Source organism: Aptenodytes patagonicus, chromosome 5 (genome assembly GCF_965638725.1).
Source record: "Aptenodytes patagonicus chromosome 5, bAptPat1.pri.cur, whole genome shotgun sequence".
Classification (NCBI taxonomy): Eukaryota; Metazoa; Chordata; class Aves; order Sphenisciformes; family Spheniscidae; genus Aptenodytes; species Aptenodytes patagonicus.
Genome location: NC_134953.1, coordinates 14345432 through 14370081, shown reverse-complemented (window position 1 = coordinate 14370081; position 24650 = coordinate 14345432). Strand labels below are relative to the sequence as shown.

Here is a 24650-nt window from a genome sequence, read left to right as displayed (position 1 = left end):
AACCCTCCCATTTCCCTAAACTGGCTGTTAGCTAAAGGCTATGACAAACATTCACCATTCAAAGAGATAGTATCCCATTGCAATAAAAAGATTGTATTGGTTGTCAACACCTTTATTTTCACCTCAGTGATTCAGACAGCACAGAAAAAAAGCGCCCTGATATCAACTGTATCTGTATTAATTGCAAAATAATGGTGTTTTTAATTCCTTTATTCAGTCAGTGATAACCAATCTGAGATACCTAGTAGGATTACAAGAAATGGAGGGAAAATGTTAGTTAATTTCAGAAATGTTAAAATTATAAATTCAGCTCAGACTCTGCCTGTGATAGACTGTTAGCTTTGATTTGAGGTAGAACGATGTAAGCATTTTCTAGAAAATAAGCTGATATGAGAATTTTTGTTAGTGCATAATTTGTTTAGTTTTTATTTAAGGGGCTTCATATTGACATAGTTTTCTAATGTTTAAGTATTCGCTTTGGAAATAGTTGTTATGTATAAAAATGCATTACTGCGCATTTTAATAATTCTGAAATAAGTAAATTATGAGTGAGATTTATCAAGTGCAAAACAACAATGAAAGAACTAGAAATAAATTTGATGCTAAAAGTACCTTTAATTGCTTCTTGTGACTAATTTTAAGGGCTTTGCACAATTGTACAGCAATTAAATATTCTTATCCTTCATTTCCCATGGACTGTGTACAACAGATTTCATGTGCATTTTCAGCTTTCTTTATCAAGTGTTCAGATCTTCTAGAAAGGGGATACTGTTGCATTAGGTCTCTTCTCTTCCCCCCACCCCTGCTCCCCAGTCACCATTTCAATTTCTCTTTCCTCTGATATTTTGGAGTAAAGCACAGATACATACCTTTTGACTTAACCATATTGCTACAGGCAGAAGTGGTGTCTTCTGAGAGCATTTTTCTTCTCAATCTGGAAAAACTATAGTTTTGAATGCCTTTTAATATGTTACTGTTAGATTTGGAGAAGATTTGATCTGAAGCTGTTCACCTGTATTTGCTTGTTCAGAATTAAATTGCAAAGCTCTGCAAAGAAATTGAACAAAGATTTCTTTAACATGGATATTTCCTTATAAAAGCGGAGTAGTTATTGAAGTATCATAAATATGTATAACCTTTTCTAAAAATTCTTATAAGATTTTTTTCAAATAAATTGCTCTTCTACTGAGTTTCCGGAAGTTTCAGATTGGAATTCAGAAGAATTCAGATTGGAAACGTTGATAGTCTTTGGGCCCTGATCCTGAAAATAGCTATACCTAAAGCCATTAAACTACATGGGGTTTTTTTTTACTAGACTTTGTTTTATAGAATATTTGTAGATAATACTACCATTTCCTGCTATCTCCAGCTATGGAACTGCAGCCACTGGAACTGTATTGAGACTTCTGCAAATCTCAGAAGGGCATAATGTGCCAAATGTCCGAGTTTATTTTCATGTACTCAACCATCCTGAGCTGCACAAGGTCATGCTAGAATTTGTAGGTTAAAGACTTGATGGATCTTTTTAGAGATCTTTAAAACCTCATTTTTGTTGGTGAATAAATTAAACAAAAACAGTGTTAACAAAAACCGCAGTAAACCATTATGGCATTAATAATTCAAGCTAAGAAACCTGTACAGTAACTAATTTGAACTTAAAAAGATCACAAAATGGTTAGTGTCGTCAGAAAAGAATACTTTTGCCGTATTTGCTGAGAAGAGTAACATCATAGTAATTAGTTCTGGTTTTGTGTCAGTGTATGCACTTTCTTGACTGAGAAAATATAATTAATATTTTATGAACTTATTTGTGGTATCATATATTAAAGCACCATGAAATAGTTTTGTTATTATTTAAGCTTAATAGTGTCTTCAATTTGAGAGAGAAAATGAACATTAAAAGTAGAATTTTCTTCTAGGTTTCAGATCTTCATAATATGCTGTTCTGTAACTGCTATGAAGTAGAAAGGATCAAATTATATCACATAGTTCTTGTGTACCTCATAGGTAAAGGATTTGTGAATGTAAAACCTCCTAAAAGCTGTCAACAAACCATTCAAATATGTGCATGGAACACAAAAGAGAAAGAGGTGCTGGCTTTTCAGGTACTGGTTGTCTTGAAAGGTGGTGGTAGGATTTTGCATACGAGCTTAGTGTTCAGGAGGAAAAAACTTCAGCAATTTTCTATAACCATATATAGAGTGAATTGCTTTAAAAAAGGCAACAGGGAAAAACTAAAATATATTTAAAATTCCTGTGTGCAGAGATACAACTAGAACTGTGTCTATAGCTAGGATTTCTATTTGCTCCCCAAACCAAAGAATACTAGACTTTTTTTTTTTTTGCAAAAGAAACAGCCAAACCCCCCAAAAAACAAAACTTCTTTTGAACAGCAAGAGGAAAAAATAATCTTTGTTTTGTCTATGTGGAATTACATGATTTTAAAAGAACAAATATAGATCAGCTTCAGAGTGAAAAGTTGATAGTTTTTATTTTGAGAATATCACTTTTGCAAAAGCTATCAGCTGATTGGCCAAAACATGTGGATAAACTCAATGTAATTTCGTAAACATTTTAGTCACACAAATATGAAATAATTTTATCCAAAAATTTGTGCAGCGATTCAGCATCTTTTTTGCTCACTTTTGCAGACTTATGTTCTTTTAAAAAATATTTCTTTTTATGTATAAAATGTTACATCTTTTAAAAAAACATAATTGCTTTCTTTGCATTTTCCATAAACCATGTAAAAAGCCTGAACATGGTAGTTTTACATTTACATTTTGTTTGACTTACAGCAGACTCTTGCAGACTACGTTCCTGCATATTTGATCTCTCTCTCATATGGTTGAAAGCTAAAGAATTGCAAGCATGTTGGGTGTCACAAACAAAACCATACCCCAATATTTGCATAGTTTGGAAATTCACTACATTTTTTAAAAAGAGAAACAAAATTGCTCTTGTTCCATTACTTTTGGCCACCACAACTAATGGAAGTTACAGCCACTTGTTTGATGGTAGAATAAGGTTAGTATTACAACATTTTATTTCTCAGTAATAGCTACAATAACAAAATTGTTATTGAAAGTAAGTTTTCTGATTCTACTGGGCAGAAAATTGTATCACTTTTTATGTCAGCGTGGGAGAACTGGTGAGAAACAGCCTGCAAAAAAGCACTTGTTAGTTACAGTGCATCACAAGCTGTCTGTTGGTTATGTATGCCATGTTGTGGTAATATGTTTGCTGTTTAACTGGGAGGCAAAAATAAATCAGTTGTATGTAAAAGCCATGCAGTAGTCCTCTCAGTCTTGTCATTGCTGACTGTCCAGCTTCGAGCACTTTCTGTAGAGGAAAGTTCAGGACATACGTGATAACCTTCAGATAGATTCTAATTACTGTAAGGAGAAAGTGAGCAGATGTCCTTTATGTCTACTGGGAGTGGGACAAAAAATGGATCTGAACAGCAAACACCTCACCGTAGGTATTGTGATAGAAGGGGGATTTGACAGAGGAGGGTTCCAGTCAAATTGAAGGACTTCTTTTAAACATCACTTGAAGAAAACGGGCACAGGCGGTGTTGGCTGGCGTAACTAGCAGGACAAAAGCAGCGAAGGTGGTGAGAAGAGAGATGCATGTGACTGTATACAGAGGGACTAATTTCAGAAAGATCTTACAGGAAAGGGAAATATTGAGAGGAAAAAAAAAGTTTAGTGATTGCATGGATGATGGCACATCAAATTTTAAGACAGGAGGGCAATAAGAGCATGTTGTTTGGGAAAGTAAGACAGCTCATAGAATTATGAAGCCTAATGTCAATGGACACCTCTAGCTGTAGTCTGACATCCTTTTAAGATGTCATTTACTTAAACCCAATTGTCTCTATTTTAAGCTCAATAGTTGAAAGGCAGCAGTGCTAATGTACAGCCTTTGGAGGATGCCTTAGAACTATCATCCACGTGCACAGCTTTTTCCAGTGGTCAGTGACGCTCACAGTCAAAGGGGGGTGACTTATTTCTAGTTTGTCTGTCGTCAAGGACCAACTGTTTGTTCTTGTTACGCCTTTTTTCTGCTGGATTAAAGTCTTTAAAGACTGACATATTTCCCCTGTTGGAGATGCTTACGTATGTACTACAGTCCAGTCACCTCTCAGTTCTCACTTTATTGAACTAAAGGTAAGCATTTCTGATCTAAATTTCTCCCTCCAGGTCTCACTGTTCAAGCCTGGAATAATTTTGTAGCTCTCTTCTGCATGCTCTGTGGTTTGTCTGTGTCTTTAAAAACATTGAAAAGATACTGCATTATTGGTGTCATCAGTGATTTATGCAGGAGGACCTGTTTTTGCCACCTTCTTTTTTGCCACCTCCCCCTTCTAAAAACTCATAGAAAACATTTGTTTTAGCATCCCTTATTTTTTCTGTTGCCTTTGGGAAAGCAGAACTCCATTCCATACACAAGATCTGCATTTCTTGTGTCTAGAATACTTCCTATTTCCAATAGATCTAAAATGTGTACACTAACGTGACTACTTTTTGCTTCACTACTAAAGTGATACTTAATGGTTTGTAAGGTAAAATGCTAAACTGCCACGTAACAATCCTGGAATCATTTGGGTTGGAAGGGACTGTTCCGGTCATTTAGTGCAACTCTGCTCAAAGCAAGGCTGATGTGTTTTATTTTCGTAGCTGTTTTCTTTTCTTACTATGTGAACAATATTGTTGACAAACTTGGCCCTAATTCCGGTTCAAATCTTAACCCCAGTACAGGTAGCAGTGGCACCACAAGGAAGGGAAAGAAAGAGAACTGTTAATTTTTACTGTGTACTTTTAGAGAAGGAATTAGTTGCATTTGAAGTCTTCAGATTAAGGAAGATATCTTAAAATCTGAGGAAGTAATCTCGGCCAAAAGCATCCTGGCCTGTGTCAGAAATCGTGTGGCCAGCAGGAGTAGGGAAGTGATCGTGCCCCTGTACTCGGCCCTGGGGAGGCCGCACCTCGAATACTGTGTTCAGTTTTGGGCCCCTCACTACAAGAAGGACATTGAGGTGCTGGAGCGTGTCCAGAGAAGGGCAACAAGGCTGGTGAGGGGTCTGGAGAACAAGTCTTATGAGGAGCGGCTGAGGGAACTGGGGTTGTTTAGCCTGGAGAAAAGGAGGCTGAGGGGAGACCTCATCGCTCTCTACAACTACCTGAAAGGAGGTTGTAGCGAGGTGGGTGTCGGTCTCTTCTCCCAAGTAACTAGTGATAGGACGAGAGGAAACAGCCTCAAGTTGCACCAGGGGAGGTTTAGACTGGATATTAGGAAAAATGTCTTTACTGAAAGAGTGGTGAAACATTGGAAGAGGCTGCCCAGGGAAGTGGTTGAGTCCCCATCCCTGGAGGTATTTAAAAGACGTGTGGATGTGGTGCTTAGGGACATGGTTTAGTGGTGGACTTGGCAGTGCTAGGTTAATGGTTGGACTTGATGATCTTAGAGGTCTTTTCCAACCTAAACGATTCTGTGATTCTAGATACTAATTTTAAGTTTGTTTTTGGATAGCAAAATCATTAATTTTGAAAGTTTTCATGTTAGAAGAGGACTGCAAAAACCTTTTCCAGTATAATCTGCTAAAGCTAATGACAAAGACACAATTCATTAAAAAGTCTTGTGACTGTTTAGAAGAGCTTTTATGTAGTAAGTGTATTAATCCTGTGAAAACCAAATGGAATAAATACTTTCATTTTTACAAGATAAGTAGTCACAACAGTATAATACATATAGCTGTGCTCTGTTTGCTTGAACACAATCTTGTGTAACTGTATCTTTGTTAATTTAGCTTACACTAATTCCCAAATGACATGAACTAAACAAAAACAATTATAGAAAATAATTGCTTATAGCAGGATTTAGTCTAGCAGAACTATAGCAGTTCACTAGTGAGGCTGTAAAAAAGCTTGCAGGGATAAATAAGTATTTAAAGCATTTATATTTGAGGTAGGAAGAAGTAAGTGATATTGAGGCAAGTTGTAGATGTTGAAATCTCTATTAGGAAGTTAAGGTGGATTTAATGGTTTGTGTAGTCTATTGTTTTACTTCTTTCGGCTTCTAGACATGGGCCTGCCCTGTCCTCTGTTGTTTGCTGTATTCCACTAATCCCTCTATGGCTTAAACTCCTGAGTCATTGAACAGATTCAGGTTCTAAGGCTAAATCGCACAGGCTCCTCCACTCTGTAATTTAAGTACATCTGAAGGAAGGAGACAAATTATTTTCAGCTTTGACTTCTCGGCAGTTCTTGTTATTGTGCTGAGTGCTTTTCATTAAGCTACATAATATTTTTGCTGTCTCAGGACTATAGATTCTTTCTTGGATTTCACAGTTTTATTAAGCACACCAGCATTTCCAGAGAGACAGGTGCATGCTTTAGAACAGCTTTTGAGGGCATTTGAGTGAATTTCAGCAGGCAACTTACTAGTTTATTTGTTTTGTGTCTGTTGGCATGGTTAAATCATGACTGTTGGAATAAACTGAATTGAGAGAGCTAGTAGAAACTGAATGGAAATGTCATAAGCCAAGTAGGCTATTAAGAATTGGTTTAAAAAAAAAAAAAGGTGATGTGTCTAACTCCTAGATCATATTAAGAAATTGTTACTAATCTTATTTTAAAAATGAAGAAATAGCAAATTGAGAGATTAAGACATTTGCTGTAGTTTTTCAGGAATCTGTCACGTTCTCTGAGACCAGGCCCATGCCATTTACTAGAAGACTCTATGGTTCAAGAAATAATTAACCTTGAAATGTTTTTGCTGATTCTCCTAACAAATTTGCAGATCAATTTTTGCATACTGATATATAGCTTTAGAAATGATTTAACCAAAGATATTACTTAAATTTACTGGATCTGAATGTTAAGTAATCAAAGAAGCAGTATCCAAAAGAGTTAATTGGTGGTTCGTGTTCTGCTCTCCACTATGAGTGCTTTATATGAGTGAATGCATGTACTTAAGTATATTTGGAGCAGCTGAGAATCATGCATATTTTGTTGATTGCTATAATGTACATGAATTTGAGGATTTATTTAAATGGAAATTTTATAAATTCATGTACAGTTGTACGTTTATTCTGTCAATAAGTTCTTTGCTTTCTGATACATTTTCAAATCTTCTAGTTTGTTCATACAGCTGTGTTTTTCACCTAGTGAGGTTTACCTTTTTGTATAGGACTAGCAAAAGTTTCAAGAATTTCTGATAAGCTTAATTTTAGGTCACACCACTGTGTTCTGTGGAAGATAAAAGATGCCCTAGCATTTGCAGACTTATATATACAGGTGAATTTTCCTCTTGACTTTAGTAATTTTATATGTGTATTTATGAAGATTTACCTGCACATGAACAGTGCACGTTTGCTGACTTTTTTTCTGAGAATATAGCAGAGAAGGCTGTTTTACTAGCTCATCAGGAAAGATGTACGGAAAGATTTAAAGAGTGTAAGACATTGCATTATATATGACACGTGGACGTTCAAACCAAATAGTATTATGAAGTAAAATATTAGAATTTTATAGAAAATAACTTTTTACTAGGCAAAGCATTTCTTTTTTTTAGTTACTTGTTTGGAATAGTAATTATTTCTCCTGGAAAAGTATTTTAAATGTATGCTAAGAGCTTTAATTTTATACAGAATACAGGTAATAATTTCACAAATAGAGAAATCCTTTTGACCAGTTATATAATCACAAAGAACAGTACATTTTCTTAATGTTTTTTGCGTTTCCATTTCTAAACTTCTTGGCTGTACTGTCAAGAAAAGTATTTGGTTTGATGAATACTCTTTCTGTCATAGCTGGACATGTTGAACATGAGAATCTGTTGCTAAAACATGTATGCAAATTTTGCCTTTGACCTGACAAGTAACTAGCTCAGCGAGTGACATGTTAACCCAGCTAAACCACTTCTTATATGTAACTTTACAATTTACACTAAATTCTGGGTTGCTCTCAGTAAATTCCGTGGATATCTGGTAGCTCACCTGGCCATGTTTGTACTGCGTGGCAGTCGTGGCTCTCACTGGAGTGGTGAAGTAGCCCTAGATGGCTAGATCCTTCAGTCATTGGTATAGCCACTGAAATTAAGGGACCTTGCATTTGATGTGTTCTGTGTGTCAGTGGAAGGACTTTGATCATATTGACCTGGGTTTTGCTGAATTTTATGTCTCTTCTTCCCCTTAAAATGCCTCTCAGCATCCTTTAAACTGGGCTTCTGGCACAGTCTTTGCGATTCCAGAAACCTTGCTAAGAATAGCTGGCCAGTAGCGATACTTTCTTAAAAGAAATACTGGCATGCTATAATACTTATATAACATCACAAACATGACTTACTATGATGGGAAGTGGTAAAATCATGCAAATCCTTTATAAAAATAGTATATGAATTTCCTTTAGCTTCTCATCCTCCTCCTCCTGGGAAAAATGAGCTTGTTAAGGATGCCTGCTGTTACAACCCTTTTGAATGTTTTCTGGTAATTAGTGTAATGAGACATTTGCATTAAAAGATACCTTGTAAAATTACCTTTTAAAATTCTGAAATTGCATTTTAAAATGAGGAATTGCTTCTTTCATTTAATTTTGAAAACTCATCATGCAGTTCGTTTCTTTACTCAGTAAATTTAGCTATGGTAATTGGTCTTTACCAAATAGGTATTGTACTACACTGGAAACTTGCATTCAAATTGCAACTTAGGAAAACATGTGAGACTGGGGGTAGCTAAGAGGATTGCTGCTATTCTAGGCAGAGAGATTGGTTTTACTTTTCCCAAGTTAGAGGGGGAAGTCGTCTGCACAAAAAAGTCGTCTGCCTGCGCTTTTCCTTCACTGATCCCTTTGCATGTTGTATTTATATGTGAGCTACTCTCCAGGTGTCTTTGGCTGTCTGGGCTGGCAGACGTTCTTCAAGGTTCCCACAGCTTTCAGCTAGTGTGCATCTCCACCTGCTTGTTTCTTTGATATTGCAGAATGTATATGGAAGAAACATGTTACATTACTGTGGTATTTTTAAATTTTTCTTTTAAAGTATTTAAGTAACAAACTTTTTGATCTGAGAGCACTCTTAGAACTTAGCCCATGATACCGTATTTCTCAGAGAAAGAGTAAAACCCATTTCTAGTTCTTTGTCTTCACTTTATAGCCTTTTTTATCATTTTCATTATGCCTCTCCATCACAACCAATAAATGCTGAAGACATTTATCAGTTGTTAAAATAATTTTTAAGCCAAAATACCTTTTATACTGCCTCCAAGTATAGTCCTTTAAAATATACATGCCTAACTCGATGAGACTATGCCTGTACAGTCCAACATTGCTTTTACGGTAGTTCATGAATGTGGCTGTATTAATACTAGCTTTGAAGATAGTCCACATTTAACTCCAACTACAAGAAAAAAATATAAATTATATATAGAATAAAAATTCAACTCCAACTACAAGAAAAAAATGTAAATGATATATAGGATAGAATAGTTCAAAATAGTTCAGTTGGAAGGGACCTACAACAATCATCTCGTCCAACTGCAATAGCTAACCTTAATTTCTTTTAATCCAAATTTAAGAGATTGTACCTGTGCTTATCTAGGAATACAAGGATTACAGCACGGACATGGGCTCTGATTTTACTTCTGCGCACTCTAAATAGAACACAGACAAAATGGTATTTTGAATGCAGAAACCAAACCTGGGGTAGCACAGCTCTGGATGTGTGGGGGTAGAGGTAGCTGACCACCGTGACAGCGCACTGTAGGACATGTGAGAAGAGCCATGCATAGGCTGCACAGCGTTCCCAGTGGATATCGTGGCTGCAGCCAGGTTACTGAGTGGGTCATTAAATAAGACTGAAATTTCCAGGGGTTTTCTTTATTCCTTCACATAATTATTATTAAAATTAATTTCTCAGATTGGCATCTAATCTTCATGTTGTACTGCTAACATCAGTGGCAGTTTTAGTATTTGCTTCATTTGGTATGACACTGAAGCCATAGTGAATATTCTTACCATTTTTACCTTAAAGGACTATATTTAATGATTGTTTTCCAAAGTGAAACAATTTTCATTGAAATAGTTCTTTGAATTTAGGCATTCCTATTCTCTGCGGTATTTGGGTAACTGGACAAGATGGGAACAGACATTCCTTTCCCCCCTATCCTTGAAGGGTCTCTTGTCATACGTGATCTGGCCTTCAGGGTGAGACCAAATTAAGGAAGATGATGTTTGTTACAAAATGTATTTCTGAGGACCTTAAAGCCAAAAATGCAATTTGGATTTGTGTTTGTGGTAATCGTTAAAAGTTGTGCAGCTGAGGAGCAAACTGCAGCAGATCATTAACTAAATGCAGGGATTGCTGATATGGAAGACCAGTGCCCTCAGGCTAGAAAGGAATGCTTCAAGGCTGAGGCTCTGAAACATTGAAAATGTCTGTTGTTGCAGTTTTGCAGTTACTTGCATTATGAATGCTATATTTTACTGCAACTACAGTTTGTATAGTCTTTCAAATTTAAAAAGTGCCTAACACAAAAAAAGAAAATATGAAAAATAGAGATCATGACCCTCTGCTTTAATGGGTACTTAACTTCATATACATGTTATTTTTAACATCCTTGTTTTCCATAGGTATATATGTATTCTCAAATTACATTTTTGTTTAACTTTTCTCCTATTCTCACTGATTAATTCTTAAAACAGAAAAATTACTTAATTTCTACTTTATGTAAATGGAAAAAATAAAAATAAATTTAATTTTGATCCATCTTGATCAAAATATTCAAATATTGGAACCTGATCTGAGATTCTTGTGCTCTGTTTAACCACTGGATGTTTCTCCATTGCAGAGTTAACTCAAAGTTGTATGCGTTTTAATTTAATTTTGTTCTGTCAGTGCACAGAAACTCCTGCTTTGATTTTGGACGTGCTTTGTATCAATTTTTGTGGGTGAGGTTAAAGCTTGGGTTCTGCTTTAACTCAGGCAGTAACTTGTTCATTTTGCAGTGAGAATTGCACAGTTCTTTTTCTAGAACACTCTTTTCTTCCAAAGTCAACTCGTAAATCTTCCCTTTTGACCATTTCTTTCTTACGTGCTGGAATTTATCTGGTAATTTATATATACATTTATTTAGCATTTGAACTTAACATTCCATGTGCTATGCTGTATTTATATCCACTATTTTAAAAGGTCTTGAATACAGATGCTGCATAGAGAATTCTCCTCCTAGTGTGTTGCTCAAGTCAAGATTCTGGTAGACTACCACTGTGACAACCTTTAAGAGAAAGATTTGTGAGATGAATGTGAAAGTTGGAATATTTCTGAAAACGTTTCCAGGAGATTGGCAGGGGAGGGGATTCATTAGATGGGATTTCATTGCAGGAAAACAATGAAAAACCTGAAAACAATTCAACAGCAAGTGTGGTAGTGTCATACTAGCCTCTTTACAGCCTTTCCATGTATCTGTTACACTGTGATGTAAAGGTGTAGATTTACAAGTCAGCCGTTACTTCCCTTGATTCCTTCACCCAGCCTTCATGGTGATAGTTGCCTCTGAAGCAATAAAATCTTGTGTCTGCTCTTGCACAGCGCGGTCTGCAGCATGCCACAGCAAGACAGATGGCATGTTGGTATCAAACAGCTTTTGAGATCTAATTTTCAACCAGCCGATCGGACACTGACTGTCTATCTACCAAATTTATAATTAAACCTTCTTCTGGCAGGTGTTTGGAAATCAGGATATAGTTTCATGAACTATAGCAATAGTTGAAGGTCCCCTAAAATAGCAGGGCCCAGGTGGCCCATTGCCAAACATGTAGACTGGAAGCAATAAGGCTGCTTTCTGACTAAACTTGTAGATGGTGGATCTCTTCAGACTTTGAGCAGTACACACTGCTGATTCATCTCTCCTTAATATCCATGAACATGTCTATGTTCAGCCGAACCTCGCATAACGCTAGGTGCTCTTTGTAGCTGAGGTATCCATTTGCTACCGTCATAGCCTCAGGGTCATTTGTTAGGGCACTGCCTTCAAAGCCTATTATTTCAGGTGCAGAAGAAATGTTTGCTGACTGGGGTTAACCCGCAATATCACACTGACTCTTAGGCAGATATTCTGGAGGCATTGCTAGTCATCCTGTGTCTGCATGAGGGTGCAGTCCCAGCTTTTTGCTAGTTGCCCTGACACGGAAAGGAATCGGGAAATCAGCATCAAATGGGATAAATTTTGTTCTGAGATCTGCTACTGTTTCTGCAGAGTCAAAATTACTGTTACAATGCTACTATCTGCATCTTTTTTTCTGGTCAGTATACAGCCAGAAGCAAAACTAACGGATCCATTTATTATGGACAGGTCTGTGATTGTTTCTATCAGCTGTAGCCAGTACCAGCCAAACTGCATACAGAGCAGGAAATGGTTGGTTAAATGTGTTGACAGTATATGGTAATTCAGAGACAAGCAGCCAAGTTCTTCTTTTGTATGCTGCAAAATATTTCCGTGAATGACTCAGGCTAGTGGAGTGGTAAAAGCCCTGGGATACACTGCCAGAAATCTGAGCGGCAGCGTAGATGTAATTACACAGGGCAGTGTGTAGCTGTACACGGGGGATGATGGGAGGCAGGCATGGCAGTCTCAGGTGTGGTGAAATCATGGTGATACTTTAAATTTGTTCCATATATTATGTCAGTGCTCATATATATAGTTTACAACCAGGATCTTCTGAATCCAACCGCAAACAGAGTTTAAATGGATTTTCAAGTTCATACTTACGGGTAGGAACTTCTGAAAAATGTAAGGATTGCTATGTAATTGTTAGTTTAAAGTTAATATATTAATAAATCCTTCATGTTGATCTTCTTTAACTCAACTTTAAAATCTGAATGAATGTTTCTCTGTGCATAGGTTTTACCCTGTAAGAGTGTTTATCCACAACTTTTGTGGTAAAAAAAAAAAAAAGATTATTTCCTATGCCTATACACCTCAACTGTCCTGATAAGTGTGTAACTTGTTTAGTCAACGTAAATTTGTTTCAAGTCAGAAATTATATAGGCAGGTTGTTATCTCTAACAGTTATCTAAAACTGTACTTTTCAGTTTTTTCTGGGATTTCGTTTGACTGATGCTATAATTGCAAAAGATAAAGTGCACAGTTCAGAGTCTGGTTTTCAAAACTGAACCCTTTGCCATTTCCTAAAGCAAGAGTGATTCTAGGAGCAAGTGGTTATTGTTACAAGCACTCCATATCTTTCTGTTTGCTGAATTCCACTATGCTGGTCAGTTCATGAGTCAGGATTTCGTGGTATATAATTGTAATTTAATTCAATTATACCTCAACGTGATTGCTGCCTTTTTTTTAAATCCTCTCCAGAGGTTTCATAACTCTATTCAACAATAAAATCTCAGCCTCAATAGAAATACCTGTGTTGTAGTTTCGTAGTGATCTATTTCCAGCAAAATTCTGTTCTACAGGTGATTTCTACCTTTTTCTTTTTTCCTTTGTACTGTAGAAACTGTTGTTCTTTTCACCTGGCCCATTGTGATGACTTGCTGCTGCTCGACCAGAGAAGATCACCTTCTCCAGTGTCTTGCTATTACCATGATCAAATTAAACTCAAAGCAGGTATTCTCAAACTAGCTGTGAAGTTTGCTGTTTCTATTCCAAACCTGAAAAAGATCTTGTGCCCCCAGAGTGTGTCTGTAATATTACTTGGTCTAATAAAAGATTATTTTCCATACAGACCCTGGCTAAATTAATCTTCTTTTCTTCAAGTCATCATCTGGGAATCTTCCTTTGCTCAGAGTGTTATCTTCTGCTTACTGATGCTCAGGTCATACTGAACTCCAATTTTCTTTAGTGCAAGTACCATGTAGCTCCGGAGCTCCCCTGCTAATAAGTTACGATGCATGCTGATACACAGTTTTAAGAGGTAGCTCATATTGCTAGATTTAGGGATATGGAGAGAGAGCATGCAGGTCTTCTGATTCTTTGATTACTGGACTCATAAGTAAATTTGAAGAAGAAATGGGATCTATTAATTTCAGTGGTTTCTACAGTGAAATTAAACTTGAACTTGATCCTGTTCTGTGGCGAGCTTCCCACTGAGTTTAATATCAGGCCCTTTGATACTGGAGTGAGTTGTTTGCAGTTAACATTGATAACGGTGAATTCATGTTCATTAAAAGAGAGAGAGATATATGTTTTTAATTATACAGAAGAGGAACAGGAAATTAACAAAAGCTTGTTGGTTTGGTTATTATGGTACTGAGATATGTTGCATCCAAGGGACAGCAAAACAATGCTATCCCAGCTTCAGATACAGATCAGCGTAACTGGTGTTCAATTAAACTGTCATATATTACATACATAAGTGTCTTCTGTTTGGGGGAGTTTTTTATTGTCTTTTTCCTTTTTTTTTTTAACAGAACGCTTCTGTATTATATATATATTGACAGTTGTTCACCTGTGGCTCTTTTTCGATTTTTTTTTTCCGTCGTCTGCTTTTATTTTCTCACTGTAAACATAATCTATATGTTCTCTTAAAGCATACAAGCAGTTTGGATGATGTCTGTAGCATGGCTTGTTAAAAAGGCTTCTATTATAATTCATTTATTGCATTACCTTTTCATACCAGCTGAGAAAAATAATCCCCTAAGATTTTTGTGTAACTTCAGTCACAGTAGTATAATTTCATGGAAGCAAAGTCTGTTATCAACAAAAGCAACCGAGTTATGTTATAATAGGTTGAATAATTACTTCTATTCTTACAGCTATTGAAATCTGTTTTCTGCTTTAGAACACACAGTTTGTCATCATCACAGGATCTTCCCCCAGTAGCCTTCTAGGGAGTGAGCACTTTTTTAGTGATTGTAATTTTCACTTTGCTGCTTTCAAACGGCTGTTTTTTGAATGTATAGAGAGAATACTTTTTTTTTTCCTCAAAGTAAGTGTAGAAAGAAAAGCAACCTAGAAATAAAAACCAGATTTGTGTCTTAGTATCTCATTTGTCAATTCATCAAACTTTGTTGAAAGTAAATTTTCATCTTTTTGGCAGGTTTACTCTTTTGAGATTGTGCTCATTTAAAAAATATGGTGGCTTTTCTCTGGGTGTGCTCCCATATGCATAGCACATTCCTACAAGTATCAAATGTAAGAGTTTTTGTGTTTGTGTTGGGATGAAAGTAATTCTGTATCACTGTCCTTACTTGGTCACAATTCACATGGAAAGCGTTGTGATTTTATCAGAGTACAAATTGCATGGTTGGCAACTGTAACTTTATGCAGGCTTAGCACTTTTGACATTGGTGTGGTTACAGTCGGGGCTGTATTTATTTTCCTTCTGTCTTTGTATGAATTCTACTTACTTTGCTCAAACCCAATCCTGAATTTCTGCTTAGAGAAAATTGATGGCAGCAGCCCAACATTTATATCATATTGTGTATTAATAAATTATCTGTGTGCATGATGAAATAAAATTTAATAAATAAGCACCTTTTAATTTTAGCTTTACAAGAAATATGGTAAACGTACAGATAATTTTGCTTTTATTGTTAGGATGTATCACATATGTGACATAACTACTGTGTTTAGTAGAACATCCAAATGTGGAAAAATTTTATGAATGATTACAGCTAATTAACACTACCCTTCTAGCAGTATTTTTCATGGTTTTATTCATAAAAGTTTCTTTGCATTTTTCTTTAAAGTGAACCCCCTGGTTTTCATATTAAAAAAATACTGATTCAACCTCTTGCTAATATAGCAAACACAATATGGTTCAGCAGAGAAAAACACCAGAAAAAAACAGTTTTTCAAGACTGTCTTGAAACATTTTGTATACGCACACAAAAATGCACACACACTTTTTACATACTTACATACTTGAAATTTATTTTTTCAGTATAGCTTTTATAGAGCCTATACATGTACAAGATGTATGGAAATTCTAAGTTTTATAGTAATAAAGGCTGAGTTAATTTGAAGTTAGTCTGTTGATAGAAGAGCTCCTTACTAAACCTTGTAGAAAGTTTTAAAAAATAAAAATGAGTAATTCTTGGGACAGTGTTTTTTAGAGTTCATGATGAACCTAGGCTGAAGCAGGCATGCTGTATTTTTTTCCCAGTCTTAAACAGATTACTCTTTTGTTAGAGAAGACGAGACCTTTTTGTTCTCATGTGTTTCAGCCATGATTAAGTCAACCCATGAGTCCTTTTTTTAAAGCTAGGCAGAGGTTATCTTCTTTTGATTAATAAAAGCAGTGTTTGCTATTTAAAAGATTACCTGCTTCAGCTGTTTATCAGAAGGATAAGCAAAGCTATCAATTCGAGCTTTAAACGACTTGCAAATGAATAGTCAGGGTCCTCATTTTCTTCTACTAGTTTTAGCATTAACTTGGTGTGGTAGAGCACAAAGAATAATACCATTTACTGCAGCAGCAGCTAATTTTAGTGAGGATTGTATCCTGCCTTAACTCCAACAAAATCTACTGTGATTTTGGCCTGAAAGCAGTTCCAGTCTGCAAGTTAATCTAAGGACGTGGTCTTTGAAGCACGGAAAGATATGATCTATTTCCTGATGAACATAAACTGGCAACACAAAGCTAGAGGACTTGTGGATGAGGCTGGTTAGGGAGTTTTATAGCAGAAACAGAGAAGTGCAGATCAGTTCCTGGTGTGAAAAATGATAAAAGTCTTAGACGTGAAAAAGAGACAAAAAAATAGTCCAGAAAAAAGACTGGTTTAGTACAGGCAAATAAAAAAAGAGAAAATTAAAAGGAATAGACTTTTGTGCAGAGTTTAAATCATGGAGGGTGGTGAAGCTGAGAATGAGGATCCTGGATTTTCTGTGATAAAACACAGAAGACTGGAGCGAGGAAAGATAAAAAATCAGAATCTGGAGAGGTGAAATATCTCAACAACCAAGACTTGCGAAGTTGTGAATTATGGATTAAAGAAATATTTGTAGGTGTAGAAATAGTCAACAGAAAGAAGTTATATTTCCACTTCTTCAGTATTTATATCCGTACTTTAGCTATGAGCCTTTATAATTCTGTTTGGTCTGTGCACCTCTCCTGGGATATCAGCTGCACTCTTGCTGCAGCAGCTTGTTCCATGGACTCTTACGTTAAAGACACAGCACTTGTTTAGTTCTTCCAGTTTAATGGAGAATTGAGAAATGTTAGTTTGAAATTCTTTTTTTTTTAATCAGGAAGATTTTTATTTATTTTCTATCTTCTTCCAAATCCAGCAATACCAGTGGCTGATCTTGTTTAGCCTGTGACTTGAATTATCTTGGCTTTAGCTTCTACGAAAACATTTTCTTTTTGACAGCTTCATTTTTCGGTTAGAATGAAGCTGGCTTGCGAAGCCTTCATTACGGAATATGATGAAACATGTTTCATGAAAGGTAGTTTCATGAAAGGCTTTCAAAATCCCTGCATTAGCTTTCTGCTGGACTTGATCAATGGGCAGTCAGTCTAGTGAAATAAAATTCAAATGAGATACTCCTTTCTGGCAGTCCTGAGATACCCTGTACCCACCTTCTTACCTCTGGTCACTTCGGTGTGTTGAGCCTTGTTCTTAGATGTGAGAGGTTGTAATAAGTGCAGCCTGAAGGGTGATTATACTTAGGCAAGGCAGTGTGCAATAGGATCATGAACAGTGTTCTAGCCTGTTGCAAATTCAGTGTCAACCTTTGCCAGTTTTTGAGGTCTTTGAGCAAAGCTGAAGTTCTGAGACAATGTGGAATGTACATCTGTTGAAAGTGTGAATGTGGGTCGTTTTTGTAGTTGATACTGTAATGGAGAAGGTGAATTACTGAGAATGCACACGTAAATCTCATCAGCAAACAGTGCATCAGGGAACAGCTCATCTTCACTCACGTGTTATCTCTCTTCCATCAGTCACTACTTAACTGGGCACTCCTTATAGAGTTACACCTTCTTTTCCTACTATATTGATGGATATAAGGTGTTTATAACTGTAGTTACTGAATAATGTTGAATTTGCAAAGCACCGGTATTTCTGTGGCATTGCATTGTCCATGCTACTTGCTGTCTTCTCTCCTGCGTTAATGTGATCACCTGCAGCCGAGCCATGATCTGAACTGCCTGGTCCAACTGTCCTTTCCTGACCTCAGTGTCCTCTTCAGAGCTCGGATGCCTCTGACAGCTACAGCTTGTTAGCAATTGGGATGTGTTAGTTGCCTTCTGGGAGCACATCTTCTGGTGCAGTTTCATCTGTAGAGGATCCACTTTGTGTGCTCTGAGACTGTAAACTAAAGCACAGTAAGTGAGGATGTTTGGGAGATGCGCTTCAAAAGTGCATTTCTGATCTAAAATAAATTGACAACATAGACACAACCTGTACACCCTCAGTTTCAGCAGTGACGCACAGGAGAGGCTGGTACAGGCAGTACTTTCTCTGCCTTCTCCTGGCTGGCAGGATGCCTTTTATTTCCCAGGAAAGTCCTTGAGTGAAAAGAGCTGTCATGCATGGGGATCAGTGAGGCACTGTGACTTACAGGGAGCAAATGAGTAGTAGCGGATGTTTGCGTCATGCCTTCCATATCCTCCTCTTTCTGAGATAACATGGGTTGTGACAGTGACAGTTTGGTCCATATATGCAAAGCACTATGCAAATATACAATTCCTGTAGTATAAAACGAACATTACATTTTCGATTGTTTTTATTTTGGCATAAGCTTATGTTCTGTTGCAAAGTCAAGAACAGTGCAAATGAGCTTTAAGAGCTTTTTCTTACGAAACCTTTCAGAATTGTTCCACACAGATTGAAGTAGAAAACAGAATTGGAGTCTCATGTAGAATCAAAGCAAACAAGACTGAGAGGAAGCCCAGAAGCTCACTGCGCTTCACCTGCTGCCCAAAACAGGATCGACATGTCAACATGGTGCTCTTAACTGTCTTTTTTTTCCCTCGATCTTTCTTGCAGGAGTTTCAGTGACAGTGATTTCTTGATATCTGCAGATACTGTACAGCACTACTTCGCTGTCCTTGAAGTTATACCTGTTCCCCACTGTGTAACCAGGATATTGCTTGTTGCAAATGAAGTCCATTACTTTTTTCCTCACCAGTCTAGCTACAGAAACAATTACTCTTTGGCTCTTTCAGAAGCCTTTTATGTATTTGAAAATTTCTCACAGGTTCTGTTAGCCCAAAGGCTTTATAGTTTATCTTTTGACTTTTAATAGAATATATTAAGAAAAGGCAAGTCTCTGTCTTTTTAACTTCTCACTGGTTGATAATAGAGTTTGCGTAAAATGAATGTAACAAGGGAAACCTCATATAGCATATTTTATGTTTATTATAAGAGAATGAATTGTAATCAATCATTATGACCTTTAGAGAACAGAAAGGATATTTGCTCCCTCTATGAAATGAGAGTTTATTGATAGAAGGAAAAATGGAAGTAAAAGATAGATATGGAGAGTACCTCCATTATGTGTGCAAAAAAATCTCTAAAGATATTTTGTGAAGCAACACAAAAAAATGAACTCCTTTTCCTGGGAAGGAAGAAGAGTACAGAATATACTACTATGACTGTTTATACGTTTAAGTAATTCTTGAAAAATTATTGTTCAGAGAACCCATTCTAAACTTATCTAGTCAGAAGGCTCACACTCACTGTTCTGGAATCATTGTGTTGATGTTTCAGGCTTCCCACATGGTCTTACAAAGCTTGGCTTCTTCCTTCTTAGGAAAAGTTTTATTTTTCAGGGGACATCACTGCTAGGATATTATAAAACTACCGTGAATGTTTTATAATAACGGATGAAACATGCATAGTCCCAAATATATGCATTTTCCCAGAGGAATGAAAAATGTTTTGTAACTTCGGACATTTAGCTTCACAATGCAGTGAGCTCAGATAAATTGTATCTTATAGCAAAAGAAATATGAAGAAAAATGCTGACCCACGTGGGTTTTGCGTGATCATTATACATTATTTCTTGTGGCAGTAGAGTCCCGATGCCCCAGTCAAGGCCTCAAACCCCTTTGTACCGCGGACTCTAATATGGAGGCAAAACAGAGCCACACCCTGCCCAGATGATCCTTTTATTTGAAGTTTTGACAAGACTGCAGGTGACTGAAGCGGGCGTTTGGATAAGTCAGGAAGCAAGCACGTTTTGCCACGTAGCTTAACAATCTCAGAAGCCCGTTACCAGCTATCTAGCTAATACCAGATACAGAGATACGCAGAAAGACCCCAACTAAAAGAACGTATTAGATTGTTTAAATATAAAGTAGTTAGGATATAGTGTACTGCTGAATAAATGAACGAACAGTTTAACAGAACAAAAAGAACAAGTTGTCTTGCTTTTGCACAGCCCAGTCTAAGAGTTAAAGGCGAAACCTAATAAATTTTCTATTTGTTTTGTTTTAGAACGTCAAGCGTGTACTTCTATGGCTGGTTCCAGCGTCCTTCCCTCCAACGTGGCTGGTATCGGCAAAGAGCTGATCGAACTGCAACACCTCATCCAGTTCCCGGAGGAGGTTGCCAGCATTCTGACCGAGCAGGAACAGGAGCTCTACCGGAAAGTCTTACCCATTGACTACCTCTGCTTTTTAACCAGGGATTTGGGTAATGGTGAATGTCAAAGCAAGCTGCCATCTATTAAAGCTTCCATATCTGCTACTATTCTTTCTTCCCCAAATGGTGAACATAATGCTGTAGAAGATCTTGTGACAAGGTTTAATGAGGTAAGACAAAACTTTTAAATTACTTTTCATAAGGGTTATTACTTGATATTTGGGTTAGTGATTTCCTTTATCTCTCAGAGCTGAATTTAGCTGTAATGACAAATTTTTAAAACATAAGTTAAGATGACCAGGGGATTTAGCTAAATAACTTCCACTGAATTTAATAGGAGTTATGTGACCGATTTGCTCAGTGAGTTTGGAAAACTGCAACCTAAGTTATTCTTGCATGTTGTAAAGTAAACAGGAAGAAAAAAATTACAGACTTGTATTTCTTTGTCTTTGTAATGACAGTATGGGGTATACTTTCAGTCAGTTTATTATTTTGTTCAGGAGCTGGAGTTTTATTTATTTGTTTTGGATTTTTGTAGACTAAGCATGATCTTAGGAGTCAGCACAGAAGTATTATAAACTAGAAGTTTCTGTGTTCTGTATAACTACACTAATCTGCACTATTTATTTATTTATTTAATCACCGTGTCTTGAATGTTGCTATACAAAGAAGTGTCATTTGTTATGACACGTTTCCATAAGCCAAATAGTGAGTTCTCTACTAAGATTTTACATTATTTTTAGTAAGGTGATCTTCTGAGTTTAATAGAAAATTGATCAAGGATTGAGAAAACCATAGAAAAAATCCACCCCAAAAACCCAACCCAGAACAAAACAAACAAAGAAACCCCTAAATAAACCCTCAGCTTTTAGCTGCAGAAAAATGGAACCATTTCTTTCTTCCTTTTTTTGTGTGAACCATATGCAATGTTAGCAGTTTCTAGATTCATAGAAATGGAATAAAATGAAGATAGTCTTGACTTATGCTCTTTTAGTTTGTTATCCACTGTATTCTTATGCTTTAATAGGAGATGAAAATTGTGCAGGTATCAAAATGACAGCACAAAATTAAGTAGGTAGAGCAGAATATGTATTAACCCCCAGTGAACTTCCCGCTTCCTGGGCAAATAAGAATCAGTGACTGAATATTTAGCATGTTTCAAAGTGTTCCTGTTTCTTGCATGTTATTGAGATTTAGGAACTAAAATAGTGTAAATATGTTGGCTTCTCTCACCTAATTCTGTTATGGGAACAGAAATAAAAGTTGCAACGATGGTATTTGGTCTTTAGACAGCACCTCAAAATGGTTTAAATTAGCTCTAGTTACTGTATTCAGGAAAGTACTGTGGCTGGTGCAGAGCTGGACAGGAATCTAGCTCCTGACCCAGCCAGGGTCCTCCTTCTTGTGGTGTTTCTCTTACGATGATCACCATAGTGAGGGCAGTGGGAAAAGGTGAAGTTGTCAAGCTCTAGTATGACCTGGTGAGGCACAATGCCAGAGCAGTTTGTTAGGACATTTTGCGGTTAGCTGTACAAATTAGGTTGACCGTCATGTGTTCTGGCACTGAACGGGCACAGGATTGAAGAGCAAGGTGGTGAAGAAGTCTTGTCAGAGGTGACTGAGACTGTTCCATATCAATGAGAATTTGAACATTAAAGTTGCCTTTTGGTAAAACAGTCAACATTACTTTTAGTGTTAGAGGTTTGTGACTTTGCAGTTGTTGTAGTCTAGCATTACTTGTCTGGTAATGCTACAGGATAATTTTTCATATAATTTGAATTAATTCCTGAATATCTGGTGCATAGATAATATATTTAGTGCAATGGATTATTTTAAGTATAATCTGGAATAACTTTTTTTAAACATAGATGTTATACGTTTAAATGGAGTTATTGTACAATATTTACTGCTTGTAATAAATCACTGTTTTGCTATCTGCTTTATCTTATGGTGGAGTATATCAGTTGCCACAGCCAATCACAAGCGTGAACTTTCAAAATGTCTTTGTTTATAAATGGCAAGAAAATTCTTGTGCAAAGAGTCATGCTTTTGTTGGCAAAAGTTGGTGAGCACTTGCTGATTTTTTTTGGCATTGCCTGTAGAAATACTGAAGTGTATTTATAATGTGGGAGCCAGAATGACTTTTAGGATGACAGGCTTCTGATACATAATGGGAAAAAAAATCATTTCATGTCATTGTTCTGTTAAATGGGCAATTATAGTACATAGAGGATTTTTCATGAAGCAATATGCTTTTTAGTAATTTTTCTGACACTTACTACATATTAATGAGGAACACTTTATAATACTTGTTTAAAATGACAGTCAATAATTGCTGATTTGTTACACAAAGGAACTTCTTTATTTAATAGAAAAAATACTGACATTTTCATGGAAGCTTAGATTGAATGAGGGCTGCAGGAGTATTAGAAAATAAATTAATAACTAAAAATAATGAAGATTAAAATATTTTCAAATTATTAAAATATCTTTAAAAAAGTGAGTTTAAGTGAAAAGGAGGGGAAAAGTTTGGTCTTACTGAGGTAAATTTTACTAGTATTATTTACTGTTTAAGTTCCAGTAACTCCCAGAAACCCCTGTTCATGACTGAAGTTGCAAACTCCCATTGACTGCAGAGTGCAAGATCAAGCGGTAGATATTGGGAAACATCACATGGTTCCCTTATACTTTAAATATGTTTGCTGTTACAAGACTGTTGTTTTCTAGATGTGAATGATTTAAATATTGTTACTGGCGAGATACATAGAGTATAAATATGTTCTTATCATTGATTAAACCTTTCTATTTACTATTGGTTAGTGTTGCTTAATACGAATTACAGTATTTAGACCTCAGTGGAGGTATAGGTATATAAAAGGCATAGGAAAGACTTACACAGGAGAAAGCACTTATGGTGAGTGGTCAGTCTTCAGCATTTGGCATGGAAATGGTCTATGAAGAATTGCAGAACTGAATCAGAAATCACTTGCCCTCTGCAGTAGGTAAAATTGGTACTTGAAGACAAGTAACACGGCTGAATGTGCAATAAATAACTGTTGTTATTTTTCCTACTCAATTTCTCATTTGTGGAAAAGTGTAATAGTGGGCATACTGTCTAACACTGAATGAAGCCTGTAATGTGCATTTTCTTTTGCCGTATTACCTGGGTAAGGTGTTTTGACTTAAAGTACTAGAAGTGATTCAGTGATCATATTAATGCTGATGATCCATCAGGAACGCTTCCTAAAACTTTTTTTCTGTAGAAAGGCAGGATGACAGTAGCTGGAGCTTTTGCCAGCTTCAGTGTTTCATTGTATCTGTAGCTTGTTTTAACACCTTGAGAGTCTTGCAAGATTTCTGAAGATTATTTTGTCTCTTAGTATGACAATGGAAATACATTTTTGTCAGATACTCTTGTTCTGAGATCACAGCGTTGTGACCCTGATGAGAGGAGCTGAAAAGTGTGAAAAGGATTAAAAAAAATTCAGAAACCAAGTTAAGAAGCATATAGTGAGAAATCTGCACCACAGGTAACTTAACACGCAAGGAGAAAAGTTGTGATTGTGCCTCAGGCCAGAAGGACTTTGTGTTGAAGTGGGATGTGTGAGCCCGTTCTTTGACGAAGGTTGAATAGGCTTTTGGCCAGCCAGCCATTAACCAGTATCTTAGTGTTACTGAGTGTCGATGCAAAAACATGGTGAGAGGTGGTAGAAATTTAATTTGTGAGCCTTGCCTGATTTTTTTTATTTATTTTTTTTTTTAAATAGGAGCTCTATTCCTGCTTTAAAGGCAAGGTAACCAGCTTAAACGTTTAGGAGAGCTCCTTTGTTACTGTCTTTGTGGCAAGGTTTCCACAGCCTGCTTATACCTTGCCTGAAGAGCCACACAATTTTTTAACCTGTAATAATCTGAACATAGTTGTCATACTGTGGGTGTCTGCTCAGGGTGTCAGTGGACTGAGCCCTCTATACTATGGAAGAGGTACAATTCGTTTACCTCTGGGAACTGTGATAACTGCTCACCTTGCCCTGTTTTGCGTGGCTTTAGTGAGTGCTTTGACCTTAAATTCAGGGGTACAGTAAAGAACTCTACTGCAGCTGGAGATG

General features: G+C 36.6%; 1 protein-coding gene across 3 annotated transcripts in view; it reads left to right on the top strand.

Moving 5' to 3' along the window:
* PLCE1 (phospholipase C epsilon 1) overlaps positions 1–24650 on the top strand; it is a 167916-nt gene that overhangs the window by 84753 nt on the left and 58513 nt on the right. For all 3 annotated transcript variants that reach the window (XM_076338757.1, XM_076338756.1, XM_076338754.1), the window contains exon 4: positions 20398–20714. In XM_076338757.1, coding sequence (XP_076194872.1) covers positions 20398–20714 — 317 coding nt within the window. The remainder of the gene's footprint in view (positions 1–20397; positions 20715–24650) is intronic.